The sequence below is a fragment of the Balaenoptera borealis genome, assembly GCF_965194805.1.
Source record: "Balaenoptera borealis genome assembly, chromosome: 14".
Classification (NCBI taxonomy): domain Eukaryota; kingdom Metazoa; phylum Chordata; class Mammalia; order Artiodactyla; family Balaenopteridae; genus Balaenoptera; species Balaenoptera borealis.
Window position 1 is genome coordinate 51467689 of NC_138875.1, and position 15045 is coordinate 51482733.

The following is a 15045-nucleotide window of genomic DNA, read 5'->3' on the forward strand; positions in this document are numbered from 1 at the left end:
AACCTGGAAAGTGTGCGCAGTGTGAGGTGCACAGTTTGGAGTGGGAAGGAGTGAGCCTGGATGTGTGACGAGTGATGTGAGGTTGTGAGCGTGCAGTGGTGTGTGTGTGAACCTGTGTGTGTGTAGTGTGCACAGTGCGTGCGGAGTTGGGAGTGTGTGTGTGGTAGGTAAGCGGAGGGCGGTCGCGTGTGACCCCCCCCCCCCCGCCTTTCCCCTTCCGCTCTTCTCTCCCCCCGCCACCCCCACCCCCACCCCGGCCCCGTCTGCGGCGGCGACAGCGCGCGGCGCCTGGAAGGCCGCCCCTCTGCGGAAGGCGGCGGGAGAGCGGGGGAGGGCTGGGCCGGGCGTCCGGGCCGGAAGCGCACCGGTCCCGGCGGGGCGGCCGCGGACATGTGCAGGATGTCGTTAAAGGTGAGCGCCGCGGGCTCCGGGAGGGAGCGCCGGGCGGGCGGCAGACCTGCGGCGGCGGGGCCCGCACCCCACCGTCCGCCCGGAGCCGCCGCGGGCCCGCAGGGTGGGGTGGCCGCCGCCCCGGGGGGCCTGGCGGGGGCCGGGAGGGAGCGACCGGGCCTGGATGGCTCCTGTGGTTTGTGGTCTAGGAGTGCGGTTTTTGCCCGAAAGGTTTTCAGTACTTCTGGCTGCAGGTGCGGTGAGCCCGGCCGCGGGGCGCAGGGGCGGCGGGGACTGTCGCCGGGGTAACAGTCAGGCGGGGGCGGGGAAGAAGCCCTGGGTCTGCGCTCCTCTGCGGCCGCCCCTCGCAGGGACCGGGGCTGCGGCACCGATGCCCGATCCTGCGTCCGCGTTCCCGAACGCCAGCCGCACCACTGCTGCCTCCTCCCCACAGGACTTTTTTGACCCTGAAGCTGAGTGACCAGCGCAGAGTGGACCTACGATTGATTACCAGACTTCAGTGTCCAAAGAGGTTATTAAAGTCATTCATTTAACGCCCACATTTTAGGATGAAAATGAGGTTCATTGATATGCCTCTATTGAAGGTTTTAATAAAAATAGTAGTTAAAATGTATTGAGCTCATAAAATGTGCCCGACTCTGAACCAAGGGCATCATGGTGCATCTTCTGAATCCTCAGGAGGACCCACGAGATGGTACTTTGGTGCCCCCCACTTTTTCTTTCCAAATAAGAAAACTAAAACATGGAGAAGTTAAATAACTCCTCCCACAGCCATGCAGCCAGTGTGTGAATGGTGTTCAGATTGAAACCCTGGTGTGTCTGGCTCCAAAGCCAGTGTAATCCCACCTCTTACAGTAGCTCGTGTGAGCAGAGGAATGACACGGTGAGATTTGCATGTTAGAAAGATCTCTGGCTACAGTTTGGAGAAGAGGATGGAGCTGGGAGACCAGTCAGGGCGATGTTGGGGTCATCTTATTAAATGGTACCAGACTAGGGCACAGGTTTTGAGGATGGGAGGAAGCAGACAAATGTGAGTGACAAAATTTTTTTTAATCAGCAGAATTCGGTAATTGATGTGATTCACTGAGTTAGGGAAGGCCAGAGAAGTAAAGATAAAATGTTTGGGGTGGGACATGTCAAGTTTAAGGATGGATAGGAGTCCAAGCAGAGATGTTGGTTAGACAGATGTACAAACTGGGAGCCCAGGAGAGTAGTCTAGGCAGGAGATAGAGATGAGATTTAAGAGTGAGCAGTGTTAAGTGGTCATTGAACCCTTGGGGATGAATGTGACTGCCCAGTGAGATCATGTAAAGGTAGAAAATAAGAGGACTGGGCTTCCCTGGTGGCGCAGTGGTTAAGAATCCACCTGCCAATGCAGGGTACACAGGTTTGATCCCTGATCCGGGAAGATCGCACATGCCACGGAGCAGCTAAGCCCGCGTGCCACAACTACAGAGCCTGTGCTCTAGAGGCCGCGTGCCACAACTACTGAAGCCCACGAGCCTAGAGCCCGTGCTCCACAACAAGAGAAGCCACTGCAATGAGAAGCCCGCGCACTGCGACGAAGAGTAGCCCCCACTCGCCACAACTAGAGAAAGCCAACGCGCAGCAACCAAGACCCAGTGCAGCCAAAAATAAATAAATAAAATTTATTTAAAAAAAAAAAAAGAGGACTGAGGACAAAATCTTAAAGAAGCTCAAGACTTTAAGAATGAGCAGAATAAAGGAAACCCATTGAGAAAATGGAGGAGCAGACAGAAATGTATGAGAAAAATCAGAAGCATGTGCTATCATTAAGCCAAAAATCTGTAGTCTTTCCATAAAGGCAGAGAGGAATGCAGAGTTAAATACCACAGAGAAATCAAACAAGCTTAGAATTGAAAAGTGTCCCTTGAATTTAGTAACAAAACAGGCTCTGGTGACCTTGCTGAGAGCAGTTTTAATGCAGTGTTGAGTTCAGAAGCCAGATTGTAATAGCTTGAAAAGAGAGTGGGTGGAAACCACAAGTGGAGAGAACTCTCAAAAAATTCTGCGGGAAACAGTGGCTGCAGCAGGAATCCAGACTTGGCCAAGGGTTTGTTTTCTTTAAAATGGTAGAGACTTGAGCATCTTTAAATGATAATAGACATCTCAACAATAAACAAGACAACCCAATTTTAAAATGGTCAAAGGATCTGAATAGACGTTTCTCCCAAGGAGATATACAAATGGCCAATAAGCCACTGAAAGGATATTTGACACCATTAGCCATTAGGGAAATGCAAATCAAAACCACAATGAGATACCACTTCACACCCATTAGGATGATTACAGTCAACAAGACAGACAATGACAAGTGTTGACAAGGATGTGGAGAAATTGGAACCCTCATACATTACTGGTAGGAATATAAAATGATGCAGCCATAATAGAAAACAGTCCAGTCATCCTTCAAAGAGTTAAACATAGAGCTACCATAAGACCCAACAATTCTGCTTCTAGGTGTATATGCACAAGAAATGAAAACATATGTCAGGAATTTATATCTCACGGTGCTGGAGGCTGGGAAGTCCACAATCAAGCTGCTGGCAGGTTCAGTGTCTGGTGAGAACCCTCTTCCTGGCTTGCAAACAGCCACCTTCTGGCTATCTCCTCAGAAAGGGGAGAGAAGGAGCTCTAATGTCTTCCTTTTCTTGTAAGGGCACTAACCCCACAATGGGGGCTCCACCCTCAGGACCTAATCTAAACCTAATTATCTCCAAATGCCCCACCTCCAAATATCATCACAATGAGGGTTAGGAATTCAACATAGTAACTTGGAGGGGGGAGGACACAATCATTCAGTCCATAATATGGTATATCCATACAATGGAATATCATACAACCAACAAAAGGAATGAAGCACTCATACGTAGCTACATGCATGGACCTTGAAAACGTTATGTTAAGTGCAAAAAGCCAGACACAGAAGGCCATGTATTATATGATTCCATTTATACAAAATGTCCAGAATAGGCAAATCCATAGAGACAGAAAGTAGCTTAGTGGTTGCCAGGGACTGGGGGAAGAAGGGGGTGATGGGGAGTGATTGTTAATAGGTATGAGGTTTCTCCTGGTTGATGAAAATGTTCTGGAATAGTGGTGATGGTTGTGAAACCTTGAGATTAAACTAAAAACCACTGAATTATATGCTTTAAAAGGATGAATTTTATAGTATGTTCACTATATCTCAATAAAAAAGTATTTTAAGATGACAACAGGGAGTGCTGAGAAGGCTTGCGCATGGAGGGGATGATTGAGCTGAGTGCTGAAGTTCTCAGGAGGTGGGAGGGGCAGAGATATTGATGTTTTGTAAAGGGAAGGCCAGGATGCGGTCAGAATTTGGGGTGGGCAGAAAGGAAGGTGCCAACATTTTCAGTGAAGAAAATGTTCATTTTCAGCGAAGAAAATGTCAGGAAGCGACAACTACCTTGAGGTGAGGCAGGGGATGAGAAGGTGGGATGGCCTGAGTCTTGAAGCAGCAGAGATGTGTACACCTGGTGAGAGGGGCAGTGTCTGGAAGCCAGGTGAGGAGGGCCCTGCTCCATTCCCCACCCTAGGGCTGGGGTGGGAGCAGGCCCAGCCTCCACCAGGGAGGCAGAGGAAGCTCGGTGCTAAGTGAAGGAGAAAGACAGTTGATTTTCCAGCAAATGGAGGAGTTCCAAAAGGCACAGAGGGAAGGCTTGAGGGGGAGTCGGGGAGGGGAGCAGAGTCACAGGACAGTGACTAACCCTGCACTAGCCCCAGCTCACATCATACCAAACATATTAAAATGTACCCTCAGCCCACAATGAGAATAGCAACTTTTGGGAATTCCCTGGCAGTCCAGTGGTTTGGACTCAGCACTTTCACTGCCAGGGGCCCAGGTTCGATCCCTGTTTGGGGAACTAAGATCCCACAAGCCCTTTTATTGTACATTTTTGGAAGGATTTGTATACTATTGCTTTTAAAATTATTTAGCAACAAATAACATTGAATTTACATTTGTCCAGGATTTTTTCTGCAATTCAGTAGTTCTTGTATAGTGAGAAAATCAGACCTGCAGATTATATTCATGTGTCAGCGATATTTTATGAATACTAATTTTAGCGATTAGTAAAGTTGACAACATGTTACATTTCGTACATACTGAATGAAGTTTTCATTAACTTTGATTTTGGAGCCATAGATTAACTGTTTCATTTTCATCGGCAGCCGAAAGGCTTGTAGGCCCGAGGCCCTGGATCTCCAAGGCCTGCATTGAAAAGACCCAGTATTGTTGGTTGAGTCTGTGGGAGGATCAACAGAGCGCTGGAAACCACAATTTCGCTTCTTCTCGATGACTGAGTCACAACTTGTAGGGCTATTTGCTTCTGAACCACGTGGACACCCTTTTTTATCCTTTGTCCATTATGCTGTCAGCAGTCCCTTCTTGCTGGTAGCGCTTTGCCTCTCCAGTAAACTTCCTGTTTCACCCTTGGCAACTCCCAATTTGTTCTGGTTGGGAAAAGAGATACATGTTTGTTGGAATTGTTTTTAAAGTAAAAGCAAACTCAAAGTGCAGGTCTGAGTCTTTCTGTGGAATGAAGCTCGTGGATTTCAGTACATTAACTTTTGTCTTTATAACAGTTATTTCTCCAGGGCTGAGGTTGCCAAAAGTCTGGCACAATTTGGGGGTTAGACCCTAACCCAATGAGGGAGGTCACCATCCCAGGGGAATCATCACTAGATAAAGAATAATACCTAGGTCTTTGTTGAGCCTATCTTACCCAAGAGGATAAAGCATCTCAATACCAGGCTTCATCTTGGTGATGGAAATTGCTCATGTCTTGGCCAGACGTACAGGAACTTGTACGTTCCATCCATGTTCTGAAGGTATGTAAATTATCTCAAAATCAACTCCAGTTCATCAATCAGCTGAAATTTTTTGGATGAGCCACAGGAGAATAAATTAACAAAGCCATGTATTTTTTTTAACAGCTATATTGAAATACAGATCACATACCATATAATTCACCCAGCTAAAGTGTTCATTTCAGTGGTTTTTAGCATATTCACAGAGTTGTGCAGCCATTAGCACAACAATCAATTTTAGAATATTTTAATCACCCCAAAAAGAAACTATATACCTCTTAGCAGTCACTGTATTCCTCCAAACATCCTCGTTTCAGAAAACTGCTAAACTACTTTCTACCTCTATCGATTGGCCTATTTGGAACATATATGTGTTAAACAGACTTTAAACGTGGTCTTGAGTTCTGAGTTTGGAAACGCCAGTGTTATACAGGCCTACCTCTTAGGCAGAATGCCTGGGTGAATAAATCACTTACTTTTTCCTCTTCGGTTTCCTATCACTTATAGAAGTGTAATGACACTTACAACGCAGGGTTAATTCTCAGTTAATGTTTATTAAGCAATTCTGTAAATTTCAGCCGTTTAGCACAAAGTGGAACGGTGACATATCAAAAACCTCCTTCTGCCCGTGGTCTCTCAACCTTCCTTATCCCCTTGTTTAATGCAGCTTCGAACATCAGAGAAATTCATCGTTGAACAAAGCTAATGTTCTCTTGATTAGATTAATTATACAAATGAAATCCACATTATTCTCAACCCTTTTTTAAACCAATAGTTTAGATCTCTACCCCCTCTTAGCTTTTAATCAGAATTCCAGTTCTGTACAAGTAACAACTTCCCTTCTGTGTTTCTCTCCCCTTCCTTCCTGTATTTAATTTCTGGTAGTGTGCTAATGACCACTGTGTGAGCCAAAATTCTGGCAGTAAATAGGGGGAAAAAAGAGAAGAGAAGATGGCATATGTGGAAGGTTATACTCAGGTTTTCTCACAGCGGATAAGATATAGGATCTCTGACTCTGGACCCAAACAGACTTGGGTTTGAATCCCGTTACTTCCTAGCTGGATGACCTTACGTAAGTCACTTCTGTGCCTCAGTTTCCTCATCTTAAAAATGGGAACAGTAACACCTACCTCATGGGGTTCTGGGAATTAAAAGCGTTAGAACAGTGAGAGTACTCAGCACACTGCCTGATACAGAGCAAGAACCCAATGTAGGTTGTCACTGCCGTGATGACAATGTCACAGCCAACAGCCTGCTTGCAGAGACCCGAAAAACCAAGGAAGAGGTTAAATAGCAATCACACAATTGGTGAAGTGCCTTAAGATTTGTGTGAAGCATTTTCACGTGCATCATCTCCTTTAAAGGCTTAAAGGGCTGCCCTTTGTAAACAGCATTTTATGATTATGTGCAGATTGTACCCAGAGGAGGTTTGGAAGTTAACTAGGCAATGTGGTCTGTAGACCCCAAAGAGAAGGAAGGTCAGGGAACTTTTCATCTTGGCAGAAGAGGACTTGGAATGAGGGTAGGAAGGAGGTCACTGGGGTCCACACTGCCTATTCCTTGCTGTCTCAGGAGGAGAATTCCGCAGGAGGCAGGATGGTAGGACAGCTGAAAGCCCAGCCTCAAGCACCAGACTGCCTGGGGCTGAAGCCTGCCTTGTTGCTTCTCGCTTCTCACTTACGTCATCTGAGCAGTGCGATAATAATGTACCCACTTCCCCTAGCTGTGATGAGCATTAAATGAGCTAGTCTGCAGAGGATGTGCCACTGGTACGGAATAAGCACTTGGTAAGTATTAGCTCAGGATTCCTGCACTCCAGTAAAATGGGTTGGCCGCGGTGTGATAGGAGAACTTACGCATTGCTTTGCTAGACATTTCCACCTAGATGCCCCATAGGCATCTGAAACTCGGCGTGTGCAAATGTGTGCAAAGCTGAACTCATCACTTTTTCCCATAATCTGCCTTTCCACCGGAGCTTCCGACTTCCCTGAGTGGCACCACATCCGCCAGGCTCCCTCTCCCTCCGCTCCTGCACAGACAGTCACAGACCGAGACTACTCAGTTCAGCTCCTTGAAATTTCTCCTGTCTGTCTCATCCTGCCGTCCCCACGATCGTAGCCTCAGCTCACCATCTCTTCCCTGTCTGTACAGTGTCTCCTAACCTTGTAGACACCAGTCTCAGTCTGGCTCCAGTCCTCAGTCCATTCTTCCTGAGGCTGCCACGGGGACCTTCTAAAATGCAAAACTGGTGGTCTCTCCTCACCTTAAAGCCCTTCCTTGACTCCCTAGTACCCACCGGATGAAGTCCAAGCTCCATCACATAGCACGGCAAGTCCTTCAAGATGTGGCCCTGACTACCTGCCCTACAGCATCTCCTGCCCTCTCTCCCCCCACGTCCTTCACTCCAGCCCTTGCGAGCTAGTGACGGTTCCCAGGATGCCCCCATGTCACTGCATCAGCACCCTGCATGCCTGGGGTGCTCGTTTCCTGCTGGCCCATAAAGCCATTGGAGCAGAGATCAAGGTTGACTGGTACCTCTAGTCCTAGCCCCTGGCCAGTGCCACTGTCCCGAGCACATGCCAGCGACCAAGCAAATGAATTCTCCTGGACAAGTCTTTTAAAGGGCTGTGAGGACTGTGCATCTAGAGCTCGCGTCTCTTGAGCGTTTGCTGTCAAAGCGCATTTGCACATATTACTTCATTTATCCTCTAACAGCCCATGACAGAGGTACAGTTGACCCTCCGTGTCTGCAGGTTCCACATCTGCCTATTCAACCACAGATCAAAAGTATTCAGAAAAAAAATTCCAGAAAGTTCCAAAAAGCAGAACTTGAATTTGACCAGCACTGGCAACTATTTACATAGCATTTACATGTGTAAGGTATCATAAGTAATCTCGAGATGATTTAAAGTATGTAGGAGGAGATACATAGGTTATATGCAAATACTGTGCCGATTTATATCAGAGACTTGAGCGTCCACAGAGTTCAGTATCCGCAGGAGGTCCTGGAACCAATCCCCCGAGGATACTGACTATACTACCACTATTAATATCATTCTCACTTTCCTGGGGCAGAGAGAAATTAAATAACCTGCCCAAGGTCCCAGAACCGGGAAGTAGCAGGGCCAGGACTTGAACTCAGCTCTCTCTCACCCCAAATCAACTACTCTATCATGCCTCCACCTCCCACTATATCAAGCTCTTGAGGGAAAATGAAGGATTTACACCTTTTCCCAAAGCTCAGTTTCTAGAACCTTGTAGGAAACCAGGATGTCTAGCCCGTGCAGGAGAGGAATTCCCGAGGCCATCCTAAAGGCAGGAGAGGTTCCTGGCTGGAGAGCTTGTTAGACAATAGAAGTTTGTGGTGTGCAAATGGTTTTTTGAAAGGTATTTGGGGTTAAAGGGAAACAACAAAATCACTGAAAATGATTTACAATTTATGACTCTCAAGGTTTCATGTTTCCAGAAAAGCCAACAGAGCTGTTCCATGGTGCATATTAAATTGTCTTCCTGACTCACCCTCCCAAACTTCATCTTGGCCTTGTGCAATCTCTCTATTAAAGGGGCATTGTTTTGTGATTTATTATACAAGTCAAACCAGCCTTGCCATTGCTTCACCCACTTACTAACAACTGTAACATCGGACCCAACCTGGTGCAAAAACCACAGACACTGGGTGTGAAAACTCCTGGGACAGTAAAACTTACACCTTCAGGGGAAGCAAATTGTTCACTTGGAATTTAAGGTGATCTTTTTCCTCCTAACTGAGCCAGGGAAGCATTCCAAGTATGTTTGTAATCTGCTTATCACTCCCCACTTTGCCACGCTCTTGTCCAAGAATGCACAAGAACACTAAGTTGTGTATGTGCTGAAGAGCTCCTGAAATTAAATCCTCACACCCACAGGTGCTGCCACCACTCTGCTGCCACTGGACTTTCACTTGTGACGGCTCTGTGGAGCAGCTGAAATTGTCGGTGTTCTCTTTTTAACTTAGCATTGGTGAGTTAGGTATTGTATGTAATACCTTATACATATACTTAGAAGACATATTGCATAAAAGACCCTCTGAGTCAGATACGTGCTTTAAGCCCACCCCAAAAAGTGTTTTTGTTAAACAATTTGAATACTAGAAAATTTCCTGAGACCAGCAGAATTCTTTATTAGTACCAATACTGAGTTCAGTTTTGCCTGTTGATTCTAACTTTGTAAAGAAAGTGGACAGAAGGAAAGAAACTAGTATTTGTAAGCATGTATGATGTGCTGGGCACCGTATCAGCCAATTAACCTGCATCATTTAATTTTTACCATAAACTTCAAGGCAGGTAATGTGATCTCCATCTGGGCAAGAGGAATCCAGGCCTCAGCGGGGCCAAGTCCGTTGCCCAGGGCTGGGGTGGAAACCCTGAGCTGTGTGGTTCTGTCTGTCCCTCACCCCCACCAGGGACTGTTCTCTGCAAATTCAAATTGATCTGTTTTAGAGAAGGTGGTGGTACTACAGTCAACTCTGCAGCTCTGATTCAGAAGAACTGTTCTCCAGCTCTGTTCCTTCCGTAGTTGTTCCAACGTTAACTTAGCAACTTTAAAATAACCCAGGAGTGGAGTGAAGGATCCACCCGAGGACTCACAGCAACATTTTCTGCCCAGAGTTCCTTGTTCTCAGCAGAAACCTCTGGCAAGTTCCAGCTGAAACAGAGAAAACTTGGTGGAGGGAAAGTGAGGCATTTACCCAGGCAGCTGGAATCAGGTAGAAAGTATTGAGGGCACAGAAAAGGCACCTGTAAACTCAGAATTGGGAGAGATTTTCCTCTGCTTAGAGGCAAAGAGAGATTTGGGAACACTTCAGGGAGGAAATAACATTTAAGCAGAACCTTGGCCGTGAAGGATGGGGGAAAATTCATTTCAAACAAAAAGGAAACTGTGAACAAAGACACAGAGGCAGGAAAGTGAGGACATTGGTGGGAAATAGGGTATTAATAGTGCTGTGTAATCAACAACACGGCTCTTCATCACAGCCCCATGGCTCGGGTATCTGCATCCCATAACCAAGTACACGGCAATCACCTGTTGCCAGAGGAGCGCTCTGTCAAATGATCAGACACATCTGGAAGGTCTCCCTTTTGAATGGTAGTGCGTACTTGCGTAGAAGTGGTCGTGTTAATGAAGGTCGATTTTAAGATCCTGTTTTGTTTTGCTTCTGCAGAAGGAAACCCCACTTGCCAACGCGGCGTTCTGGGCAGCGAGGAGGGGCAACTTGGCTCTGCTCCGGCTGCTGCTGAACAGTGGCCGAGTGGACGTGGACTGCAGGGACAGTGTACGGACCGGTCCATTCGGTACACGCATGCTGGGAGCTCGCCGTCCCCCGCTGGCATGAGAGCGCCTGCTGAATACCCTTCCTTCGCAGTGCTTGTCCGCTTTTTCATGTGTTTGCTTGCTTCATCCTTTTCAAAAAGTCCGAAGTACCACGGGGAACTTCAAAACATACTGGGAAAGCCATTACCTGCATAAAACAGGAGGGGCCACGATAGGGGAAGAGACACGTCACTGGGAATCAGAATCGGCCAAGTCCAAGAAGAACAGGGGGAGATGATTCAGAACGGGAGGGGGCTGCCGCGGATGTGGGAGTTGGGTTTTTTTCTACTGAGAGATGGAAGCCTCCACCCAGCCTCTTATTCCTTCCTTACCTTTGCAAACACCAATACCCTCATCGGCAATGAAGGGAAACTAAAAACAGGTCCTCCCGCCTACGTTCAGGCATCACGGCGAGAGCCCTTCCCTCCCCGGCTAGAGGCAGCAATTTCTCTGTTCTCAGCAGGACGTCGCATCTCCGGGGACTAAGAGGACCTCAGATGAGGAGAGAGGAGATGTTCTGATTTTAGGGATTAAACAGAAGTGTTTTCATGGGAACCTTCTTGTTTTCCTGATAACAGGCTGTGCCATTTCCAGCTTTCTTTTTTTTTAGAAGTGGTCCCTGATCAGATTCAGGGCCAGTTGCTTCTCGGAATGTTTGGTGATATTCTTTTTAAAGTTTAGTTTTTATTTATTTATTTATGTATGGCTGTGTTGGGTCTTCGTTTCTGTGTGAGGGCTTTCTCTAGTTGTGGCAAGCGGGGGCCACTCTTCATCGCGGTGCACAGGCCTCTCATTATCACGGCCTCTCTTGTTGCGGAGCACAGGCTCCAGACGCGCAGGCTCAGTAATTGTGGCTCACGGGCCTAGTTGCTCCGTGGCATGTGGGATCTTCCCAGACCAGGGCTCGAACCCGTGTCCCCTGCATTGGCAGGCAGATTCTCAACCACTGCGCCACCAGGGAAGCCCCCATTTCCAGGTTTTATTGCGCAAATTCGGTAGGTGATGTCAGCCACCAGCCCAAGCGAGGTATCAAAGTTTGCTCCACTTTGCCCCCCACCCGGGCATCAGTGCAGGACAGCTTGGGGTGCACCTCCAGACCCACTTGTAACTTTCTCCAGCTTGCTCTGTGTCCCAGAGTTGGAGCTGTCTGGCCTGCCCCAGGGGACTGGCTTCCCTCTGGCCTCTAGTAGGGTTTGGCCAGTGGGAGCGTTGGCAGGAATCAGAGGGAGGGAGGACGGGGATGTTGGGGAGTCTAGACCCCCCCATCCTGTCTGGCAGCAGGACTCTCACCCTCTCCGTCCTGGGAGCCACCACCTGTCCCTCGTGCCTTCGGGCCTGGGCTAGCAGTGCAGCTCCGCCGTTACTTGCTCCCAGTACTGTTCTTTGTAGTTTCCCTACATCCAGAGCATAGCCTTATAAATAGTCTCTTTATTAAACTTTGGTCCAGTTATCCCAGTTTGAATGTACCATCTGTTCTTTGCCAGGACCCAAACTGATATGGGGTCTTGGGCATCTGTGAACTGGTCGTCGGGTCTTACTTGGGTCTTGCTGGGCAGCAGTGCCACACTGGACAGAACTGGAGTGGGGATGCCCGTTTTCATTGTGGCCTCACCCACTGACCATGTTGATGACCACTTTACTCCTTTTTCTTAAAGTCACCCCTTTTCAGACACCCCCTATGACCTTCTCCTGACTTCCAGCTTTGTGTAGCTTAATACATCCACAGATCCCTCCTCTTTTATTTATTTATATTTTTGGCTGCGTTGGGTCTTTGTTGCTGCGCACGGGCTTTCTCTGGTTGCGGCGAGTGGGGGCTACTCTTCGTTGCGGCGCGCAGGCTTCTCATTGCGGTGGCTTCTCTTGTCGCGGAGCACAGGCTCTAGGCGCGCGGGCTTTGTATTCTGTTTCTCCTTTGTCCCAACCTCTGACTTTTCCTCAGTCGACCATGATGTAGAAGTGAAATACAATGTGTAAAGGAGCATTTTGGTTATTTGTTTCGTTCATCTTCCCTTACTGTAAAATAGATGAGCCTGATGTTTTTTATTTTTATTTTTAAATATCCAAGTTAAGTGTTCTGTGGTTCCTGTAGCTCATGATTGATTTGTAGTTTGAGACCAGTGTGACCCATGATGAAAAAATTTTCTCACCTCTCACGTAAAGGATACATTCATAGCTTGCCTGTTCAGACTGGCTTTAAATCAAGGAATCTTCTGTCTGAATGCTGAATAAAAATGTTCTCACATTCAAGAGGAAGTTAGTAACTCCAAGTTTGCTACTCTAATCTTGAAAAACATGGAGGAAGAAGTCCCCCTGAATGATGGGTGGTACAGCCGACATGAAGGTCTTACATTCAAATACCAAATGTGGTCACATGGGGTAGAAGAATATCATAAAGCACTTCTGTGAAGCCACTAGCTCTTCTTGATTCTACCTGTACTTTTACTTATAGCAAACAAGACTTTCCCCAAACTAGGATTGTCTTTCACACAAGTCAACAAAAACCAAATAATAATCTAACATTTACTGAGGCATCATAATATTATTTTAACATCTAACTCTTACTGAATATTTAACATTACTAAGCTAAGCACATTGCCTGAATTACTGCTTTTTCCCATTTAATTTAATTAGGCAGATACTTTTACTATTCCGCATTACAGATGAGGTGAATGAGCCTTTGAAATCTCCGATAACCAGCCCAGAATCATACTGTCAGTGACCACTCAACTATACTGCCTTCCTACAAAATCCCACAGATGTATTGAATATATAGCACGAGGCTTCTAAGAATCACCACCCCGTACCTAGTGAGGCTTCCTCACAGGCAGAGCCGTCTGTCTCTCTCGTATCCTGTCCACAGAAGCAGGCTGCTGACCACACAGGAGAGGTAGTTCAGATTACAGTTTCGAGCCCTTGAAAACAAATGTAAATTAAACCACAAAAGTCCACTTGAATTGGAATATCAGGTGGTACATCTCAAGTCCTTGAATCTTAAAGCTGGCAGAGACCTTGGCAATCATATCATCCAGCTCCTCATTTTATTTTTTATTTTTTTTATTTTTTTATTTTTGGCTGCGTTTGGTCTTTGTTGCTGTGCGCGGGCTTTCTCTAGTTGCGGCGAGCGGAGGCTACTCTTCGTTGCAGTGCGCGGGCTTCTCATTGCAGTGGCTTCTCGTTGCGGAGCACAGGCTCTAGATGCATGGGCTTCAGTAGTTGTGGCACGTGGGCTCAGTAGTTGTGGCTCGCGAGCTCTAGAGCGCAGGCTCAGCAGTTGTGGTGCACGGGCTTAGTTGCTCCACGGCATGTGAGATCCTCCCGGGCCAGGGCTCAAACCCATGTCTCCTGCGCCGGCAGGTGGATTCTTAACCACTGCGCCACCAGGGAAGCCCCAAGCTCCTCACTTTAAAGATGAAGTAAATGAGCCCCAAGAATTGTGAGCTGTGTGCCCCAGGTTACGCTGCTGGTTGATGACAGAGATGGACCCCGGGGCTCTTAACTCTCACTTCTGTAGTCTCTCTCGTTGCATCTTTACCTGAATCAGTTTGAAAATAAAGAATTCTAAACTCAGAAAACCAACTAGTACCACTTAACCCGCTTTTTTGCATTAATAACTGTTTTGGCTCAGGAATCATAAAGCGAGGCCATTACATCACTGCTGCCTCAAAATGCAGTAACCATGGTTCACTTGGACTGTGTGTCTGAAGGTAATGGAAGTAAGTGAATGTTTAAATTGAAAATTCCAGCCTCAGCAATTTGTCACTTTGCTTTTTCCTGTTTGGTCTGCATTATAAGATTATTCACGAGACACTTTTATTTACTGCGGGAGATGTTGCACTCAGCTCGGACGTGTCCTGGGAGGAGCTGACGTCTGCGGCATCTTCTCCTGGCCACCTCTCTGGTGTCACATGGCCTAACTGCTCATCTGTCTCTCCCCCACCCAGCACGGCACAACGCTCCTCATGGTCGCCTCCTATGCTGGCCACATAGGCTGTGTGAGGGAGCTCATCCTGCAGGGAGCTGACATCAATCTCCAGAGAGAGGTAAGTCAGGTTTTGCATGTGAGTAAGAATAATGCAGCTCTATTTACAATAGCCAGGACATGGAAGCAACCTAAGTGTCCATTGACAGATGAATGGATAAAGAAGATGTGGCACATATATACAATGGACTATTACTCAGCCATAAAGAGAAACGAAATTGAGTTATTTGTAGTGAGGTGGATGGACCTAGAGTCTGTCATACAGAGTGAAGTAAGTCAGAAAGAGAAAAACAAATACAGTATGCTAACACATATATATGGAATCTAAAAAAAAAAAAAAAATAGTGGTCATGAAGAACCTAGGGGCAAGACGGGAATAAAGACACAGACCTACTAGAGAATGAACTTGAGGATACAGGGAGGGGGACGGGTAAGCTGGGACAAAGTGAGAGAGT

At 47.0% G+C, this 15045-nt stretch overlaps 1 protein-coding gene across 1 annotated transcript in view; it reads left to right on the top strand.

The window, feature by feature from the left end:
* The first annotated feature begins 343 nt into the window (after positions 1-343).
* The window catches only part of ANKRD29 (ankyrin repeat domain 29), a 41001-nt gene continuing 26299 nt past the window's right edge, over positions 344-15045 (top strand). The window contains exons 1-5 of the mRNA XM_082355551.1: positions 344-411; positions 845-922; positions 2893-2994; positions 10463-10573; positions 14553-14651. Of these exons, the coding sequence (XP_082211677.1) occupies positions 2920-2994; positions 10463-10573; positions 14553-14651 (285 nt within the window). The 5' untranslated portion in view covers positions 344-411; positions 845-922; positions 2893-2919. The remainder of the gene's footprint in view (positions 412-844; positions 923-2892; positions 2995-10462; positions 10574-14552; positions 14652-15045) is intronic.